At 42.0% G+C, this 18,716-nt stretch overlaps 1 protein-coding gene across 1 annotated transcript in view; it reads left to right on the top strand.

The window, feature by feature from the left end:
- Nucleotides 1-18,716, top strand: part of LOC137789641 (proteasome activator complex subunit 4B-like) — a 30,071-nt gene that overhangs the window by 3,782 nt on the left and 7,573 nt on the right. Inside the window, exons 4-38 of the mRNA XM_068583380.1 lie at nucleotides 793-837; nucleotides 1,020-1,169; nucleotides 1,873-1,936; nucleotides 2,675-2,749; nucleotides 2,843-2,965; nucleotides 3,064-3,156; nucleotides 3,453-3,631; nucleotides 4,795-4,881; nucleotides 5,316-5,502; nucleotides 5,873-5,962; nucleotides 6,524-6,588; nucleotides 6,791-6,941; nucleotides 7,590-7,688; nucleotides 7,977-8,046; nucleotides 8,803-8,870; nucleotides 9,515-9,718; nucleotides 11,384-11,541; nucleotides 11,843-11,938; nucleotides 12,029-12,084; nucleotides 12,226-12,282; nucleotides 12,385-12,440; nucleotides 12,527-12,625; nucleotides 12,721-12,783; nucleotides 12,908-13,003; nucleotides 13,228-13,359; nucleotides 14,484-14,693; nucleotides 14,783-14,919; nucleotides 15,098-15,151; nucleotides 15,372-15,501; nucleotides 16,161-16,242; nucleotides 16,499-16,652; nucleotides 17,089-17,155; nucleotides 17,240-17,365; nucleotides 17,625-17,777; nucleotides 17,955-18,059. Coding sequence (XP_068439481.1) covers nucleotides 793-837; nucleotides 1,020-1,169; nucleotides 1,873-1,936; nucleotides 2,675-2,749; nucleotides 2,843-2,965; nucleotides 3,064-3,156; nucleotides 3,453-3,631; nucleotides 4,795-4,881; nucleotides 5,316-5,502; nucleotides 5,873-5,962; nucleotides 6,524-6,588; nucleotides 6,791-6,941; nucleotides 7,590-7,688; nucleotides 7,977-8,046; nucleotides 8,803-8,870; nucleotides 9,515-9,718; nucleotides 11,384-11,541; nucleotides 11,843-11,938; nucleotides 12,029-12,084; nucleotides 12,226-12,282; nucleotides 12,385-12,440; nucleotides 12,527-12,625; nucleotides 12,721-12,783; nucleotides 12,908-13,003; nucleotides 13,228-13,359; nucleotides 14,484-14,693; nucleotides 14,783-14,919; nucleotides 15,098-15,151; nucleotides 15,372-15,501; nucleotides 16,161-16,242; nucleotides 16,499-16,652; nucleotides 17,089-17,155; nucleotides 17,240-17,365; nucleotides 17,625-17,777; nucleotides 17,955-18,059 — 3,781 coding nt within the window. The remainder of the gene's footprint in view (nucleotides 1-792; nucleotides 838-1,019; nucleotides 1,170-1,872; nucleotides 1,937-2,674; nucleotides 2,750-2,842; nucleotides 2,966-3,063; nucleotides 3,157-3,452; nucleotides 3,632-4,794; nucleotides 4,882-5,315; nucleotides 5,503-5,872; nucleotides 5,963-6,523; nucleotides 6,589-6,790; nucleotides 6,942-7,589; nucleotides 7,689-7,976; nucleotides 8,047-8,802; nucleotides 8,871-9,514; nucleotides 9,719-11,383; nucleotides 11,542-11,842; nucleotides 11,939-12,028; nucleotides 12,085-12,225; nucleotides 12,283-12,384; nucleotides 12,441-12,526; nucleotides 12,626-12,720; nucleotides 12,784-12,907; nucleotides 13,004-13,227; nucleotides 13,360-14,483; nucleotides 14,694-14,782; nucleotides 14,920-15,097; nucleotides 15,152-15,371; nucleotides 15,502-16,160; nucleotides 16,243-16,498; nucleotides 16,653-17,088; nucleotides 17,156-17,239; nucleotides 17,366-17,624; nucleotides 17,778-17,954; nucleotides 18,060-18,716) is intronic.

The following is an 18,716-nucleotide window of genomic DNA, read 5'->3' as shown; positions in this document are numbered from 1 at the left end:
CAAGGGAGTACGAGAGGCAGCAAAATAAAGTCTCAATTGTGAGCACTACAGGCACAGATAGAAAGTCCAAACAGATAATCCACAGGTAATCAGAAAGGTTGCAGGGTTCAGGTGAGGCACTTAAGTCAGAGAGCACAGACGCAAGACCGCAGAGCATGACACACATACAACAACATTGACAAACTGGGCAGTGGTGGAGGAAAAGGGGCTGGTACATGAACTGCAGGGCTAATCAGGGAAAGTGGAAACAGGTGAGCAGGTGAGTCAGGTAACTGTTAAACAAGTGGGAAGCCAGGCCAGGCTAAACAAACAGCAGTACTCGTGGCTCTTGTGAGTGGATATATCAAAAAGCACTCAAGTAAATTCATAAATCCATTGATAGATGGATAAATGTTCTTGTTGGCTTTCGATCCTGAAGACCCAACAGTTCCAGTGGAGCTGCTCAGTGGCCTGAAACATTAAATATTTAATTTTTAAGGAAGCTTATTTATTAAGCAAAGATGCTAAACATTCTTACTTGTGCCTTTCCATCTTTTCTCTGTTTTATATTGCTCCCTCTTAGTATCTTATGTTTGGACTGCTGGTCAGACAAAAGCAAATTTTAGATGTTACCTTGGGCTTTTACTGTCAAAAAGAATTATTGAAAAAAAAACAATGAAATATGTTGCAACCTGAATGTTGAAGGTTTTTTTTTAATTATTATCCTGTGTGAGTGCATACGTATTTCACAATAAAAGTGAATGCAGAATTCCTTCACAAACTCACACACCTCCTCTCTCTGCTTGTTTGCAGCTTAGTGGACCACATTTTGAAGGCTTTGATCAAAAGCTGCAGACTGTAAGTTGCATCCTCTGTGATCATGTAATTTGTTCACGGGATAATGTGTTGCTTTGATCTCCAGTTGAGCTGTGTGCTTTAGATTAACTTGTGTGTTTGTATCCACACTCTGTGTTTGCTTGTCTGCATCTGTTTGTGCTCACGTCTGTCTTGACTGCACGTATTCTTGGTTAATTTTGCAGGTATTTCCCCGCGTCGTCTACCAAGGAGATGCTGGATGAGTGGCGCCCCCTTCTGTGCGTGTTTGACATGGTGATGCAGAAGGCCGTCAGCAACATGGAGCTGTTCCTGCCCACCGTCATGCCCCCGGAGGAGCACAGCCAGGGCTTCCAGTAAGTGGGCCTACTTGAATGGCTCTGTTTAGAAACATATATTATACATACAATATGTGCAGCTTGTGTTGGCCAGAGCTAACACAAAGGGTTAATAAGGGTTTCCAATGATACTTGGTTTATTTATAGAATAATCTCTGCCGGCAGAAAAAAGATAGAATATTTAGCTTTTTCTGTTTTCAAACTTAACTTGTTATTAAATCCTAATACTTTCACGTATTTTACTTGGATCTTATGACCATGTGTCATGAATAACTACATTTTCCGGCTCTGTGAGCGTGTACACCTTTGCACCTGTGGGAGTTTCAATAAATAATGTTCTTCTTGCGCCCCTCCTTCACCTCCCTTGTTGCTAATAGTTTTGTTTCCTTGGAAAACCTTTGCCCCCTCTCTCTTCTCACTCCTCATGGTGGTGTTCCAGCTTACCGATCCTCAGCGTTCTTCAGTTTATTTGCTCTTTCACAAGCTATTTGTCTGGATTTAGTCTTGGATTCATCTGCAGTTTCCGTACACTTTCCACAATTCATCATCTTTAATACTCTATTTTTCCGTTTCAGCTTTTCTCTTTCTCTTCCAGAATTGACTGGGAAAGGAGGGAGTTCATATTTCTGGGAGTTGAAGACAGATTAGGGGAATACAGCTTTAGGTGTGTGTGTGTCCATGTCTTTGAATATAAAGGTGGTGTTGTGCATTTGTTTTTCAGGTTGTGGTTTGATGAACTGATGACTCTTTGGATGTCAGTGCAAAATCAGCCAACCTGGGAAGGGGTGAGACACACACACACACACACACACACACACACACACACACACACACACACACACACACACACACTTCATTCTAACCTTAACCTAAACTTAACCTTACCCAACCCTTAAACCAAGTCTTTACCCAGGAATGTAACAATTCTGTGCAATTGTCCCATTTGTGTCCCCCAAAAAAGGAGTGTCCCCACAATGTAAATGTGTGAACAGAATATGTCCCCACAAGATCAGTAAAACATGCCTCCACACACAGATACATGGAATTAGATTATTTCTAAACATTCATTCATTTATTTTTTGACACCTAGTTCACTGGCTTGAAAGTTAATAAAGTTGAAATCAATAAAAAAAAATCTCACTTTTTAAATTGCTGTACAAACCTACAACAGCAAGTGGTTGGTTTTTAAAAACATTTTTAAACGATTGAGCAATGAACTACGTAGTCTTCAGTTTCCTAATCGTGGATGCAGTAATTTGGAATGAAACACATTTCCTGACAATGATTGAAATGTTGAAATGTTATTGAAGCATTAGTGGTTTCCACTCGGCATGCAGAAAAGATTTTCCCTTTGTGCCTCCGCTCTGCTTTGACGCAGCCTCCTGGACTGATGCACACTTCATCTCTTGAACATCTCTTCTTTTTTTTAAATCGGCTATCATTATTATTTTTTAATGGCGGCCTTCACTTCTGGGAAGGTTCTCTGTACTCACAGTGAATGTGTGTCTGACGTTGTCCCGCAGCACCTAGTGAACCTGTTTGCTCGCCTCGCCAATGACAACATCGGCTACGTGGACTGGACCCCTTATATTCCCACTGTGAGTCATTAGCGGCAGCAGCTGTAGATCTGTTAATGTATTTCTTCGTGGTTTCATGATCAAGGTGAAACTCTACACTGTGTGTGTGTGCAGATCTTCACCAGGATCCTGCGCAGTCTGAACATTCCAGTTGGGGTCAGTAAGATGGTGGCACAGCGGTATCTCACCAACTCCTATGACGTCGGACACTTGGTGTTGTGGATCACAGCACTTCTGGTACTTGCAGACCTTTTCTCCGTAGAATACATCATATCTATATATGTGTGTGTCCTTGCTACTTAATGATATGAATTACCTTTTTTGAATCTGTGCAGGGAGGACCAGGCAACCCAGCACAGAAGGAGCTGACCTGCCTCTTCAACAGCATTGCCTCATTCTACCATCCTTCTAATCATGGTCGCTGGCAAGTGAGTCCCTCTTTCACACACGCACGCATACACACACACACACACACACACACACACACACACACACACACACACACACATATTTTCAGCTGCTGGCTGTCAAAGTCCTTTGATGTATAACCTGCTGTTGAGGACTTGGCTGGCTTTTTCCGCACTAATGACACAATAATAAAATGCACTACTGCCGGAGAAAAGAGCAATATCACAAAATCTGTTTAAGGCAGACTGTGCGAATGTGTCGGTTGGTGATAACGCTAATGTCAAACGTGTGTTTGTGTGTGTGTGTTTGCCTGCAGTTGCGACTGATGCGTCTGCTTCAGCGTCTCCCGGCGAGTGTTGTGCGGCGTGTGCATCGGGAACGTCACGCTAACCCCAGCTGGATCACGCTTGTTCCCGAGTGTCAAAGGCTGACTGATGAAGACTTGCAGGAGTTCACCCGTAGCATCACCAGCACCGCCCTCCTGGCCATGTTTAGGTATGGCACTTAGGGAGACGAAAACCATAAAAAATAACTGTAAACTGTCTCTCTGTATGTAATCTCTCATGGTTACCCATATGTTTCTGGATAACTTTTAACATCTATTACGTTAAGGATTATAACACATGTGCATGCATACATACACACATACACATGCAGACCCATGTGATATAAACTATACCTGTAATTACAAATATCTGTCCATGTACATGCATAATAACTAGTAAGCCAAGATGACAAGATGAGCTTGTCGTTGTTAGTTGTCGTTGTCAGTTATTTATTTATAGAGCACTCTCAATGCAAGATATACAAAGTGTAATAAGACATAAGAGGCATTGAAAGAAAGAACAATAAACATTTACGCGACATTGTGAAAAATCATAAGTGAAAAAGTAAACTCTTAATAAATAGAATTAAACAGAAGAGAGAGGTTTAGAGACACCCAGAAATAAATAGATGCCAGTCTGTAAAAATAGGTTGCAAGATGACATTTAAAATGTCGAGCTTGTGCTCCAGTGAGTGGGAAAACCGATAAAAAGTATTTCCACTCGGACAAGAATAGACACAATACGTGTCATGTGGAGGCAGGTGTGACTGTGCACCACTCACTCGCACAGTGAGTGGTGCACAATCACAGCCGGTGGTTGTGTTAATCCACATTTAATGACCCAAATTGAGACAGAACTTTGGTTCCTAAATTCCTTCCGACTGCATAATTTATTTTAAACCTTACAGTGGATTTTATCTCAACAGTAACAGCGAACAAAACCCTCCCGCTATTTTGGTGATTGGCAGAGCTTAATTTGGATGGGAAAAAAAAGAATATTTTGGAGACATATAGGTTACGTATAAGCATTATTCTAACAGCATTTTAAAGCAATGGTTATATGTAACCTGTAGAACTCAATTTTGAGCAGTTTTGACCTACAAGTCATCATAATAGTGTTCACTGGGTTGTAAACATGTCATTTAAATCAGCGCCAGTCAGTCATCTAAGTCCTGCTGTGTCTCACTAGGGATTACGTCACAAGGCTTCAGCGACCACAAGCCTAATCTGGACAAAGACAGGTCATTTGTGATTACCTGTGCAAGTGTGTCTGTGTGTTGTTGTCCACGCCGCACCGTATGTTGTTTATCTGCCCTCTTGTGGTGATGTGCAGTAAAACCGGCAGTACGGACGCAGCCTACGCTCTTCAGAACCTGGCTCTCCTCACACCAGAACTCGTCATACCACCTGTACTGGAGAAGTAAGTGTTTGTTCGAGATAACTGTCATGAATCATGTTCAATGTTCTCTCCAAAAGAAATGAGCAACATGAATGGAATTTAGAAAGCCTGGAGTTTGGAACTCCTATTATTCTGCTTTGTCTTAGTTAGGTTTGGAGGACAATCATGCTCTAAGTTTTGAACTAGAGTTCCCATGTTTTGGGGGCTTCATGGGAAGTAAACAGAAAGTTTAAATGTTGCCTGTAATTGAATATATTTTTGGCAAAGTACCCATGATTGTACAGACAGCTATCACTGGATTAATTACATACTGAGGAAAATTTGAAACATTGATCAAACTACAATAGTTTCCTCTCCGTCGTTTTGACAACACCAACATCCACCCGCCCCCATCCACCTTCAGCTCTCCAGTCAGCTCACTTCATTTTTGACCTCCTCGTATCTGTGTATAACAGGACCTATGCAGCGATGGAGACCTTGACGGAGCCGCACACCCTCACCGCCACGCTCAGTTGCATGATCGGCATGGCTCGCAGCCTGGTTTCCCCAAATAACCATTACCCAGAGGGCCGTGGGCACGTACTCCCACTGCTCATGGGCTCCCTGCCGGGGATTGACCCCAACGACTTTAGCAAGTGCATGGTGAGTAATGGATGTGAAGATTATTAATGAAGAAGAATTGTTAGACAAGTAGACAATACGGCGCTTGCTGATTAAATTCCCCTCTCGTGTACTCTGGACTATCCCATTAATAATTCCTGAAAGTGCAATGAATATCTCAGTTTGAAGAACTTGCAATTACTGAGGCCAGGTCCTCAGTTTCTGCTTGGATTGTAAAATGGATTGGTTTCCTTTCTTGGTGAGCTCATTGCTACATTAATCCATCACACCAGAATGAATTGATACATTTGAAAAAATTATTCCACCGACATCTGGGAGGTTATTTAACTTGGGCCTTGATCGCGTCAGATGATGTAAATTGATCTGTGTCCCATTGTGCGGCTCCGTCCAGATAACGTTCCAGTTCATCGCCACCTTCACCACCCTGGTGCCTTTAGCGGATTGTTCATCTGCTCCTTCTCAACACGGGGATCTCACAGAGGTACACACACAACACACACGCACAATTTAGTCCTGAAATAGATTAAATCAACATAATATATAAAACATGTTCAGCAAAAGCCTTGAAGTACTTGGCAACACCCATTTAAAAAACTTCTCCTTTTTCCTTAAAGGGAATAGTTGGACATTTTTGGAGAGTTAGCTCATACCACTCTTATGGATATGCAGCTGGTTAGCTTAGCTGAGCACAAAGACTGAAAGCAGGAAAGCAGCTAGTTAACAAAATTCACCATCAGCATCTCTAAAGCTCACTAATTAACACGTTAACTGGGTTACTTAAGTTGAAACATCACTAGTTTTACAGGGATACAGTCACTTCCTTGAGTCTTGTCGTCACTGTGAGGTTTCCAGTGCTAGGCTAGCTGTCTCCCCCGGCTTCCAGTTTTTATGCTAAGCTAACAACCTTCTGGCTTCTGGTTCATATTTACCATACAAACAATATAATGGTATCTACACAATAGCATATTTCTCAAAATACTGAACAGAAAAGTGTCATATGATACAAATCCATTCAATAATCATTCACATTTCTCCCTCTCAGATTGAGAAAAATCTGTGTTTTGCATCAGCTGAGTTTGAAGACTTCGTTCTCCAGTTTCTGGACAGGTAGAGACGAATTAACAATTCAAACTGTCACTTAGTAAGGCTGTGTTGTCAACGTTTGAGTATGAATGTATCCCTGTCTGTTTGAAATGCCCCGCTGCATCGCTTGCTCTGCTGGCCACGTATTACACCCTTTTTTTCTCTCCATAAGGCTGTTGACATTTTCATTGCTGACAAGTGTATAAGTATGTGCTTGTGTATGCAGGTGTTTTGCTCTGATAGACAGCAGCACCCTGGAACAGACGAGAGATGAGATGGAGACGGATACACAGACTCAACTGGAGAGTCTGGTGGAGCTGGGCCTGTCCTCCACTGTGAACACCATCCTAACACAATGCTCGACAGAAATATACAAGGTAGTACACACACACACACACACACACACACACACACACACACTCCATCATTCACAAACTCAATCTTCTGCCCCTAATTAGACACTTCTAATCCCAATTACAAACCTTGAAAACTAATTTCTTAAAGCTCTCAATATGAGCGCCACAACGGTTTTCAAATTTCTGTCAATGATTTTTGATTATTTCACTTGAGATATTTCTGTATTTGGGTTTTTGTCTGTGCCTTTCACCCTGGTTTGAGGTGGGCGGGGCTCAGTTTGAAAACGATGATGTCACTTGCACTATGCACCAATCAGGATTTAGCAACACTAGAATAGTGAGGTTATATATCTATGTTGCCACGCTAATCTGATAAAACTACTACCCTGACCTTCAAAGTCATCACACTACATTAATTTAGCTTACGCTATTGTCCAACACAATCCAAATTAAGTTAAGAAAAACACCATCAAGGATCAAAACCACAGCTTGAAACATGCTGTCACTCTCAACTTGATAAAAACGTCTTTTAACCCACAGATTAAAACTATTTAATTGAAGATATTAATTATTCATGATGCAGTTATCTTCGTAAGTCAAATGTTGGTGTTATGTGTTCTATGTAAAATATATGCAGTCTAACATATGTAAACTTTGCCTTTGTGTTAGATCGCGTTGCAAAAGGTGTATAACTTTGCCTCCTCCAACATCTTTGAGACGTGTGTGTCAGGCAGGATGGTGGCTGACATGTGCAGAGCGGCAGCAAAGGTATGTGTTCATCATCTTTTTATTTTGAACTCTTCGCCTCTCATATTTTACAGTAGTGCACTCGAGATTTGTGAATTTCGCTCTTTAGATCATATGTTAAAAATAGAGCCATATAAGGTCGTGTCTGATACCAAACCTTTTTTTACATTCTCATTTCTGTGTTATTTTCCTACTTTTCAGTTATTTTACCTATTTTATGCCTGTCTTTCTACTTGGGAGTCTAATTCACATTGTGTGTGTGTGTGTGTGTGTGTGTGTGTGTGCGTGTGCGTGTGTGTGTGTTTGCAGTGTCACCCCGCTGAGTCTCTCCGTCTGTTCGTCCCTCACTGCTGCGGCGTCATTTTCCAAATGACTGACAGTCAGTACACTGTGTGTGTGTGTGTGTGTGTGTTTGTGTGTGTGTGTGTGTGTGTGTGTGTGTGTGTGTGTGTGTGTGTGTTCAGAAGTTTTTAACTGTAGTGCGTACAAGACCTCTCAAATGTAGTTTTAATTTTGAGATGCGTGATGTTATTTCCATGAAAACATTCAAATGTGTGGAATTATTAAAGATGAATTAAGATTAATTAATTATGAGCATTAGCATACTCATGCTAGCAACTCTGTGAGGCTCTGTTTGGACCTAAATGCTAACTTTTTCATGTGAATATGCTCACCATTACATTGCTAAGATCTGTTTAGCAGGTGTAGTGTTATAGTGTCATGTTCCCCATCTTAGCTTAGTGTTTTAGCATGCTAACATTTGCTCTTTACCTCTAAACAAAGTACAGCCGAGACTGATGGGAATGTCATTTTGCAAGATATTGGGTCAGAAACAACAACTTGGATTTTTGACATGACGCTGGCTCCAAAAGAAAAGCCAAGGGATCAACAAAGTTATTACACTTCATCCCAAGGGGAACATGGATGTCTGCAGAAAAAATGTCACAACAATCCATCCAATAGTTGAGATATTTCAGTCTGGACCAAAGTGGCAATACAGCTAGCGTGACTAAAACCTGAAAAAAAAATAAAAACACATCAGCAAAAGGAGCTCAGTCTGTCAAGGGAGCAATACAGTACATTATTCATCTTATTTATTATGTGTGCGTGTGTGTGTGTGTGTGTGTGTGTGTAGATGAGGAGCTGCAGAGTGAAGTCGAGCTGGATAAGGAGCTGTTGTGGAATCTCCAGCTGCTCTCAGAGGTGAGACGAGGATCTATCACTTCCCAAGGGCTTCAGCGCTCTAAAAAATATTAATCCTGCTAATTTATTTTATCTAGTCCGTCTCTTAAAATGTTATTTAGTCTCAATATGATTGGAATATCTGCCAGAGGGTTTTGCATATCTTCTTCATTCCATTACAGATCACTTTGGTTTAATAATATTTTGGCTCGGTGTGCTATTTCCTCAAGACTACGTCTATTCTACCTTGATTCAAGGTCTCATCAAGTGTTTCTACCAAACTTTAGTATATATGAAACACTTGAAATGAGTGGACATTTTCAACTGTTCCAAAAAACAAAATCTGTGTATATGATTGCGATATGGTATGAGAGAAGAAAAAGCTGAAAATGGCATTTTTTGCAGCGTGCGGCCTGCACGGTCATAAATATCAAGGAGCTTTGTCGTTAACCAGAACATATTGATACCCTTTCTGTTTTGTTTTATTACTCCTGGGAGTTTAATGCGAGTGGGAGCGAGCCAGATGCTGTGATTTACTGGAGAACCTCAATATTTAAGACACAACTCTCCATTGAATTGCTTGTTTGTGTGCGTGCGTGTACTTCTGTGTGTGCTTGTGTCTGCGCGCGTGTGTGTGTGTGTGTGTGTGTGTGGGCTGTTTTCAGGTAACCCGTGTGGATGGTGAACAGCTGTTAAAATACCGGGGGGACCTGGAACGGATCGTGTGTGTGTGTGTGCGTCTGCGCTGCAAACGGGCGTACACACTGGCCTGCAATCTGCTAGAGCACACACTCCGGTCGCTGTCCCTGATCTATCCCACCGAGTACCGCAGCACCTCTGGAGGCTTTCATACTGACCTCCCGATACGGGTAAACACGACGTCTGCAATGCCGCACTGGGGAATATTAGTTTACCGCCATTATTTAGAAAGTTAAATCCAGTCCCTCGACTCTTAACTGCATAGTTTCAACTCTGGCTTATTTGCTCACCTCCCAGAGTGCAAATTGGCTCTTATAACAGCTATTACAGTATCTATTCTAGGACAGGAACAATCAGGTTTTCTTGGAAACAACAAATGCCACTAGTACAACCTTTAAAACTGCTCCCAGTTTAATTAAATTGGATGTTGCAGGATCGGTAATTGCAATGCAATTTCCATCGCCAGGCAGAGAATTAGAAAGCATTCATCAATGTAGAATAAAATGTCGACACCACTGACGCTAATACTGATCTCTCTTTCCCGCTCTCTGTCTCTGTGTCTCTTTATCTCTCCAATTTGATTTAACGTTGCTTTTTTTTAAATGCAGAACCCCCAAAAAGGCCAAGAGATAAATCTGAAGTGCTCACAAAAACTCTTTTTTCCCCATGACATACTAAATACTAGTGCTTTTAAAAACTTTTTTTAATTTTAGTATACTTTCAGTTAACTGCGGTCCCTTGCCGGAAGATATTAAACAACAATGCAGTAACAAGCAACAAACGTACAGTACATTACACGTAGCACAAAACAATGTCATTCAAAATATACTTTTGTAAATATACCCTGTTGAAAAAAACTGGTGGTTTCATAGAAAAGTCTAGATTAGTTATCAGATAGTTGGTTTGTCTCATTAATTAAGTTTTGTTTTAAACAAACAAACCTTGTGCAAACATTAGCTAACATTAGCCATCATAAGCTACTGGTCATATGTATGAAAAAAAAGAATTAGGACCCCTAAAAATGTTTTAATTGAAATTAGGACCAAAAAATAGACCTAAAAAAAAATGAGGACAATAAAAAATAAAAAATCGACTTTTTTCTTTTTTTGTGCCTTTTTTTCAAGTCAAAGAAGAAAAAAAAGACAACAAAAAAAGTTTATTTATTTTTTTAGTTTTTTTTTATCCTAATTATTTTTTTGGGGGGTGCGGAAATGGGCTTCCATACAATACATACTATTGTGTAAGCTAACTTTTAATTATTTTTTTGGAACAAATGTGCTAAATCCTACTTTGAAAAAGTTGCGTAATCTCCCCTCAAGGCCTCTAAATGCACGTTCAAAGAGGAGTTCTCTCATGTCTGTTTTACTTTGTAGGAGCAGGAGAGAAACCGAGCAGCTTGCGCTGCAGTATTTCTGAGAAAAGCTTTTTTCAATAATATTTTGTCATGTTTTTGGACGTGAGTGCAAGGGAAGTGTGTTTGTGTTTTGATGTTGAGGTGGCGGTAATTACAGCTACCATCCCCTGTTGCTTTCAAAAACTGACCTCTCTTCATCTGCAGCTCACGGTCACTGATTCTGTTTTTGTTTTGTTGTTGATTTTTTGAGTTTTAGTTGGATTCATGTGCGAGTCCGTCATCCGATAATATATTTGTATTTTACATCTGTCCATTGTTTAGTGTTCTTAGCCTCAACATGTTTTTCAAATATCCGTGGGTGACACAGGTCTGTGGTTTTGAAGCAGACTGGTTGTGCTGGTTTGCTTGCCAGTTGTTCCAGTGGAAATTATTCTATTTCTGTACAACCTTCTGAAGAAAACATTTCTCTCTCTGTCTCCAGGACTGGGGCAGAGCTGGAGATGTGGCAGACTTGGGTGTGTGTTGGCACGTGCCCGATAAGGAAGAGGAAAACTTTGTTTTCCAGTTGTTGTCCCGCCTCCTGCACCCTGAGCTGCAGCGAATCAAGGGCCACGTCTCTGGAGATCAGCCAATGAGCAGGTATGCTGCTGTTCTTCTCACTTCTCCTTTTTTAGACGTAATCAGGCACACGCACAAACAAAACAAAGAAGCCCGTAGCCTTCACAGCTGATGAATGAGAGTCGTCTACCATCCAAAAAAAATGAAACCTGAACATTAACATCTGTGTTCAATATCTGTCTTAACGCTCTGGGTGAAGTCTGATTAACAGCACTGAGGGGTTGAAAACTTGGATTCGGCTGCTCAAATGTGTCAAAAATTGTGGAATTGCACACACACAATACTGCTGTGAACGGACTGTAACGTGGGATCTGCTTCACAGGGAGGAGCTGTTGCAGAGTCTTGCTATTGTGCAGCACTGCCTTCTTGGAGCTGGAAGCATGCTGCCCCCTCTGGATGGACCGCACGTATCTGACCTGTGAGTCCCGCAGCTGCGCACACATATAAAAAGCACGCGTTCTCCTGCAGTCCTGTCACGTTTCGCTCCTTGCATTTCGTTTCTCCTCAGAGTGCCCTCCATGATCAATCTAGGGGAGATCAAGCTGCATATAGGTGTCGACTACGGTAGGAAAACACAAGCAAAGCAGCACCCACACAACACACATGCACAAGAATTTGCGCGCTGAGCAATTTCTGTGGGCGATAAGGCTGCTCATCATGCATTCTGCGTCCATACGGGACGCCTGTGTGTCTCCTCCCCTCCAGATGATTCACGGGAGAACTACAGAGAGTCCATCTGCCAAACCATGAGACTGCTGCTACGTGAGTGAAGACGTTAATGCCACTACACTCCGGCTCTAAACTCCACACTTTGTTTGGAGCGTGTTTGTGATGCACAATTAATCAATATCCACTTTTATCCAGATCACATCTTGGATTACTCAGAAGATGACACAAAGTCACTCTTCGTCATCATTAAGGTGATTTTTCTCATATTTATGTGCGAGGTGTTATCATTCAGGCCCTGCAAATCTCATGCATCCGTGTTCTGTCCGCCTGACTTCAGATCATCAGTGACCTCATGTTTTTCCGAGGAACCCACAAGAAGGAGTTTGACTCGCGTTGGAAAAGCTTCACTCTTGTTAAGAAGTCCATGGAGAACAGGGTGAGTTGAAAGAGTGCAACAAGGCTGCTGATTGTCGTCAGCTTCAATGAGTCACTCGCAGGGTGATTGTACGCATGTCGCCTCTCTTTCTGCAGCTTCACGGGAAAAAGCAGCACATCAGAGCACTGCTCATCGACCGGGTTCTGCTCCAGCATGAGGTCAGTTCAACAACACGTGCGCTTTGTGCACCGTCACAGATATGAACACATCCGTATGAAGAAAATGGCGGACATTGTTTTTAAAAAAAAATAATATTTGAGCATTGTATTTTTGTGTGAATAGATGAGGAAGCTGGTGGTTGAGGGCAATGAATATAAAGTGGTTCATCAGGAGCTGCTCTGTGATCTGCTGCTACTTTCTACCAGCACTTACAGCCAGGTAAAACTGACAGGAAATATTTGCAAGAATAATTCAATCAGAACATCTGCCGGTTCCCATTTTACTGATGGAATAAACAAAAATATGACTCTGGTGAATAGTAATTGATTGAGGGTGCACATCTGTCTCTCTGTGTGTGTGTGTGTGTGTGTGTGTGTGTGTGTGTGTGTGTGTGTGTGTGTGCGCGTGTGCGTGTGCGTGTGTGTGTGTGTTTGTCCTTGCAGGTACGTAGCAGGGCCCAGCATGTGCTGACGACCGCACTGGCAACTTTTAGCTTCTCCTACAGAGACCTGATTCCTCGAATCCTGCAACTGCTGTCGCCACAACACACCACTGGCACACCACAACAGTTTAAGGTACCACACACACACACGCACGCACACACACACACACACACACACACACGTACATAGCACATGGTGACAAGCAGCGTTGACGTGAACTTGCTCACAATGGTCACTGTCCGTGGTGCTGAAACTTGAAGTTAGTCCCAAACTGGACTTGATGGCTGCATCGGACTCCCTGTGCTGTGGCCCTCAGCATTGATTTTGAAAGTTTCGCTGCTTGTTTTGAAGGCAGGTAGGTCTCGCCCCATCCCGCATTGTTGACCTTGTCTCTCCTTACACTCCTGATCTTAGCCGGACCAGTTTCTGTTGACTATCCCCAGGGCTAGATTGGAGACAGCGGGTGATAGCATAGGGCACATTTACTGTCAGAGCACCAAAACAAAAGTCCTCTTTTGGAAACGAGGCGAGCAACACCAGTATCCTCTTTTAACACTCGTCTGAAGGCTCGCTCCTGGCTTTTGTTTTCGTTCTTGTCAATTAAACATGTATCATGTATGTTTTTATGTGGTCTTGTGAGTATGTCTGGAGCACTTTTAAAACTTGTTTTTTAGATGTGTGTATATATATATATATATATATATATATATATATATATATATATATATATATATATATATATATATATATATATATATATATATATATATATATATACACATGAAGGTTATAATTGCTGTTACGCACAATAGGCTTAATTTCTACCATATTGGTGCAAAAATGCTAAAGCTAAAGACAGATGCTAATAGCAAATAGTCAGCATGTAAAAAGAGGAGCAGCATTGTTCCTGTGCTGCAGGGTTTGTCGATTTAGCGCTTTGTAATTAGGTTTATTACGATGAAGAAGAATGAAGTTCATGCCTAATTTCTAAAGCTGCAGAATGTAAATAATAGAAACCTGAATGCTGCACTGAACATGTGACCAGTATTTTGCACTTCATCTGAGCTGCAGAGATACACAGAATGTGTCCTTCAAATCCAGACAAAAGGACACATTTTCGTGACGCAGACACAGGATCCATTCTCAAGCCACAGAACTTGACTGTCACTTTGCCTGTCGATGTCTCTATCGCCATATACGTACAATATATACATACATATAATCTGTGGGGTGTCTTTACCCTGTGTGTGTTTCAGGGTGCGTTGTACTGCCTGCTGGGTCTGCACAGTGGTCCCTCTCCGCCCAGTATAAGGGACTGGGACTGCGTTGGGGAGGTGTGGCCCGCTCTGGTGCGCTGTGGCCTGTCGCCCTCCATGACCTTGGAGGACCCGTCCATCGGCGGACTGCTGGACGACGTCACCGACCGCATTCATCGCCAGCACGACACCATCGGGATCTGTTTTACCGTGAGCAACAGGTCCATTAAAAGTCATCGCACGACCCTCATCAGTTTATTTTTTCTTAATTGCTCCCCCTTGTTCTCTTCCACCTCCAGGTGTCGGAGTCATGCATCGAGGTAGCCAATCAGATCACGCAGTCTACACATCCCAGGCCTTGTTTAGAGGCGGCGTCCGTGGAGGAGCTGAAAGAAGGGCTTCAACGACAGCGAATCAGAAACGTGGTGGCTGCAAGGTAGGAAAACTGGTGTTGTATTTGGACATTCATTCAGTTTTAATTTCCTTTTAGTTTTTCTCAAGGTTACAGAAGAACTACAGCACCATATTAGCATGAATTATTCAAATTACCATTTTTATCATTTGTCGTAGGAGGAGAATCACTACTTACTAACGCATCTTTGTCTTTTGTTCAGAAAATATGAGAAGCTGGTCAATGACATCTTGGATTGCCTTGAAGACAGTAACTTGTAGGTTTTTTCTCTACCTGTGTTATATGCACTTGCTATAGAAATGTTTCTAAAATAAATGTTAGAATGCATTATGTGATTTATGTATTATATTCTGTGTTTAAAAGAGCTTTATTTTTCAACAATAAGTCGCAGTAAATGTTGTAAAAATAAAATATGTGTATATATTTTGTAGCAGAGGCTCAGAAGTTTAGTTAAAGATTCTCTGTTTGGGTTTCAGGCCCTGGAAGTTTGAGTTCATGGCCACAGACCTGTTGGGCCTCCAGCTGAGAGAAGATCACCCACCTCCTCCAGACGCTGTCCTCTTCTTCACGCAGAGCCTCACACACGACTCCATCAGCATACGCAAGGTCTGACGCTGTGTGCGTGTCCCGTTTGTCTGTCTGAGTTGGTGTTTGTGTGGATGAAAGGTTGATGGTGAAGAACCTGATATTCCACATGAGTTTTAATGATGGAGATGCGGTGACTGAAAGCTTTTTTTGTGATTCATCACATTTAGGCATACAACAAATCAGCCTACTTTACCATTTTAAACCACAGGAAATGATGGATGTCATTGATGTTTGTCAGAAAAAAATGCAACTTTAAAGATTGTCACGACCAATTTAACATCACAGAAGAAAGAAAGTGTCTTTCAAAGGTTAAATATATATATTGTTAAGATTTTTCTTGTCACGACCATATTTTTTTTCCAAGTTGTGAAGTAAGGCCTTCTTTTCCTCTCTTTCCTTCCTGCATTGTATTGTGGGGCAATAGTGTCAATCAAAGGCATCCTGCCTTTAGAGGTTTATGGTCAAGTTGTGTATGTTTATTGTACAGAAATGAATAAGAAAGTTACCAAAGAGGCCTTTGTGAAAAGTCTGAGTAGCTAAAAAATATGTAGCAGCAATATAATACAAGACAAACACACAGCAGTGCCAGAGAAGGATGTAAAGCCAAGACATTAGCAGGAGCTGCTGTGATTGTGTATGGCTCTCTTCTACCACTCTATATTCTTTCCTTTTCGTAGGTGGCCATCTCAGCAATGGCCGGCATCTTAAAACAGCTAAAGCGACCAAGAAAGAAAGTGTCTGTAAAGCCGTCGGATATCAGTGAGTATAAACACAAACTAACAGTTGTGAAATGCACAGCTCTTTAGTTCTTGCAGGAAAAGGCAGTAATTCTTGCTGTGATGTCTTCTCTGAAGCCAGCGTTTAATACACCGTGATGTACAGTCTAATTGTGTGCTCGTTTCCCATTGAGTGAGCAGAAGTACCGGAATATGAATATACATTTGCTCTCGATGAGAAAATCTTTCTGACTGATTTTTTGGGCCGTGTACTTCCTTGTGTTTGCATGTCTGTTCAGGTGGTATAGAGGATCCAGAGGGGGTGTGTGTTGGGGACCGCGAGGGGAATCGCTGGCTGCAGTACGACAGCAACAACCTCCCTCTGAGTGAGGAGCAGTGGGACTCTCAGCCGTATGTGGAGAAGACGCACTGTGGCTACTACTTGTGGCCGAGGTAAAGGGAACGACTTAGCGGTGAGGCATTTAGAAAGTAGGAAGGCTGATTAACTGCTTGGTTGGACGACGCTAAATAGCTGATTGACTCAACTGCCCGGTTGATTTGATGCTTGCCTCTGTGGCTTTGTGGCGAAATGTCCGGCTAACTGCCGGATGACTGATCTGGGTGGCTGGATAACTTGCAGGGTGTTGAACTGACTTCCTGTCACGGCCTGGCCTAGATAAGGCTCACTGAACGACTTACTGCCTGGCCTACATAGAAGAATTGATGTATAGATGAAAGGCTGGCTTGCTGACTAGCTGACTTTATAATCATTAATTTATCCTTGCTGCTTATTTAAAGACAGGATGTGTCTATCCATATTTCTGTCACTTTGTTGTTATCTATAAATCACAGCGGCCTCCTTTTTTGTGTGTGTCTCCCCTTCTTTCAGGGAAATGATGATCCATGCGGCTTCGGAAAAGCCAAAAGATGACCTGTCGTATGAAGAGATGAGCGAGGTGCTCAAATCGCACACCACACACAGAAAATCTATCAGTGATGCCTCAGTAATATAGCTATTATTACATTTGGTGTTTGTTTAGGGAGAGAAGATCATCTTTGAATATTTCTCGGACCCGGAGTTTATTGAGCGGCTCATAGAGTTTCTCTCGATGGAGGATCGGAAAGGAAACGACAGCTTCAATCCCCGACGCTTCTGTCTCTTTAAGGTGCAATTTAAACTCTCAGCCTTGATCGATCTGGCAGACCTTTTTCTTTTTTTTTTTTTAAACAAAGAAGTGACACAGCATACCGCCGCTAGCCAAGGCGGGATTGAACTCGGCAGAGCTGGGATTTCTGTCATCAACTGCTGTGATTCATTGTTCTCCATCAGACAGCTGACAGCATCAAATGAATGACTGCAATCTGGCTCTTTTTTTTTTATTTGATAAAAAAAAAAAGGTCTTCATGCTCACGTTTGATTGACAGGGGCTGTTTTGTAACTATGGAGACACGTTCCTGCCGCTACTATGGCCTCACCTCGAGCAGCTTGCCAGCGACCCTCATGAGAGCTCCCAGCGCTGTGTGTGTGAGATTACTGCAGGACTAATCAGAGGCAGCAAACTCTGGAGTTTCAGCAAGGTACTGGAGTCACACACACACACACACACACACACACACACACACAGCAACAAACATACACGCTACACTATTTTTTGATAAGAAAAGTCAATATTAATAAAAACCTTTCATTATTGTGTGTGTGTGTGTGTGTGTGTGTGTGTGTGTGTGTGTGTGTGTGTGTGTGTGTGCGCTCAGGTGGACGGGTTATGGCAGCTTTTGTGCCCTTTGATCAGGACAGCGTTAACCAACATCACAGTGGAAACCTACACAGACTGGGGCACCTGCATCGCTACTGCCTGTGTGAGTTGCTCACATGCATACAAATACACCACACACACACACACACACACACACACACACACACACACACAGCTTAGGGATCAGGAAAGGACACAGAGAATGTACATGTATGTCTTCTTTATAAAAGATGTTGAAGAATGGAATTTGAAAAGTCAATAAAACAAACATTCAGGGGAAAATTGGCTCTATTGATGTCGGTCTGTCCGCCATTTTGGTCCAGCCTGAAATATCTCAGTATATATCTCTTGAACTGAACTGAAATGCTGTACAGATATCCATGTCCCCCACACAATGAATACTAATGACTCTAGTGATCCCAGGACTATTTTCTGAGTGGCACCATGAGGGTGACATTCGTAGTTTTGAGTGAAATGCCTTGACAACTGATGGGTGAATTGTCATGAAATGTGTACAGACGTTCATGTTCCCCGCTAGATAAACTGTAAAATATAAAGGAGTGACCCATTCACTTTCTGTCTAGCGCCATCAACAGGAGGAACATGTAATGTATGCAGTGTTTTGTTTAGTGATAAGCTGCACGATATGAGTACAATTCGCGATGACATTGAATATCACGATAATTTTAATATTTGTGATAAATAAACAGCAAGTTCTGCTTTTCTGTTGTTGTGTGTACCGTGAGAAAACTGTTTGATT

The sequence above is a fragment of the Clinocottus analis genome, unplaced genomic scaffold (genome assembly GCF_023055335.1).
Source record: "Clinocottus analis isolate CAN_PGR_092001 unplaced genomic scaffold, fCliAna1.0.p SCAF_19, whole genome shotgun sequence".
Classification (NCBI taxonomy): Eukaryota; Metazoa; Chordata; class Actinopteri; order Perciformes; family Cottidae; genus Clinocottus; species Clinocottus analis.
This window is presented reverse-complemented; position numbering and strand designations above follow the sequence as displayed.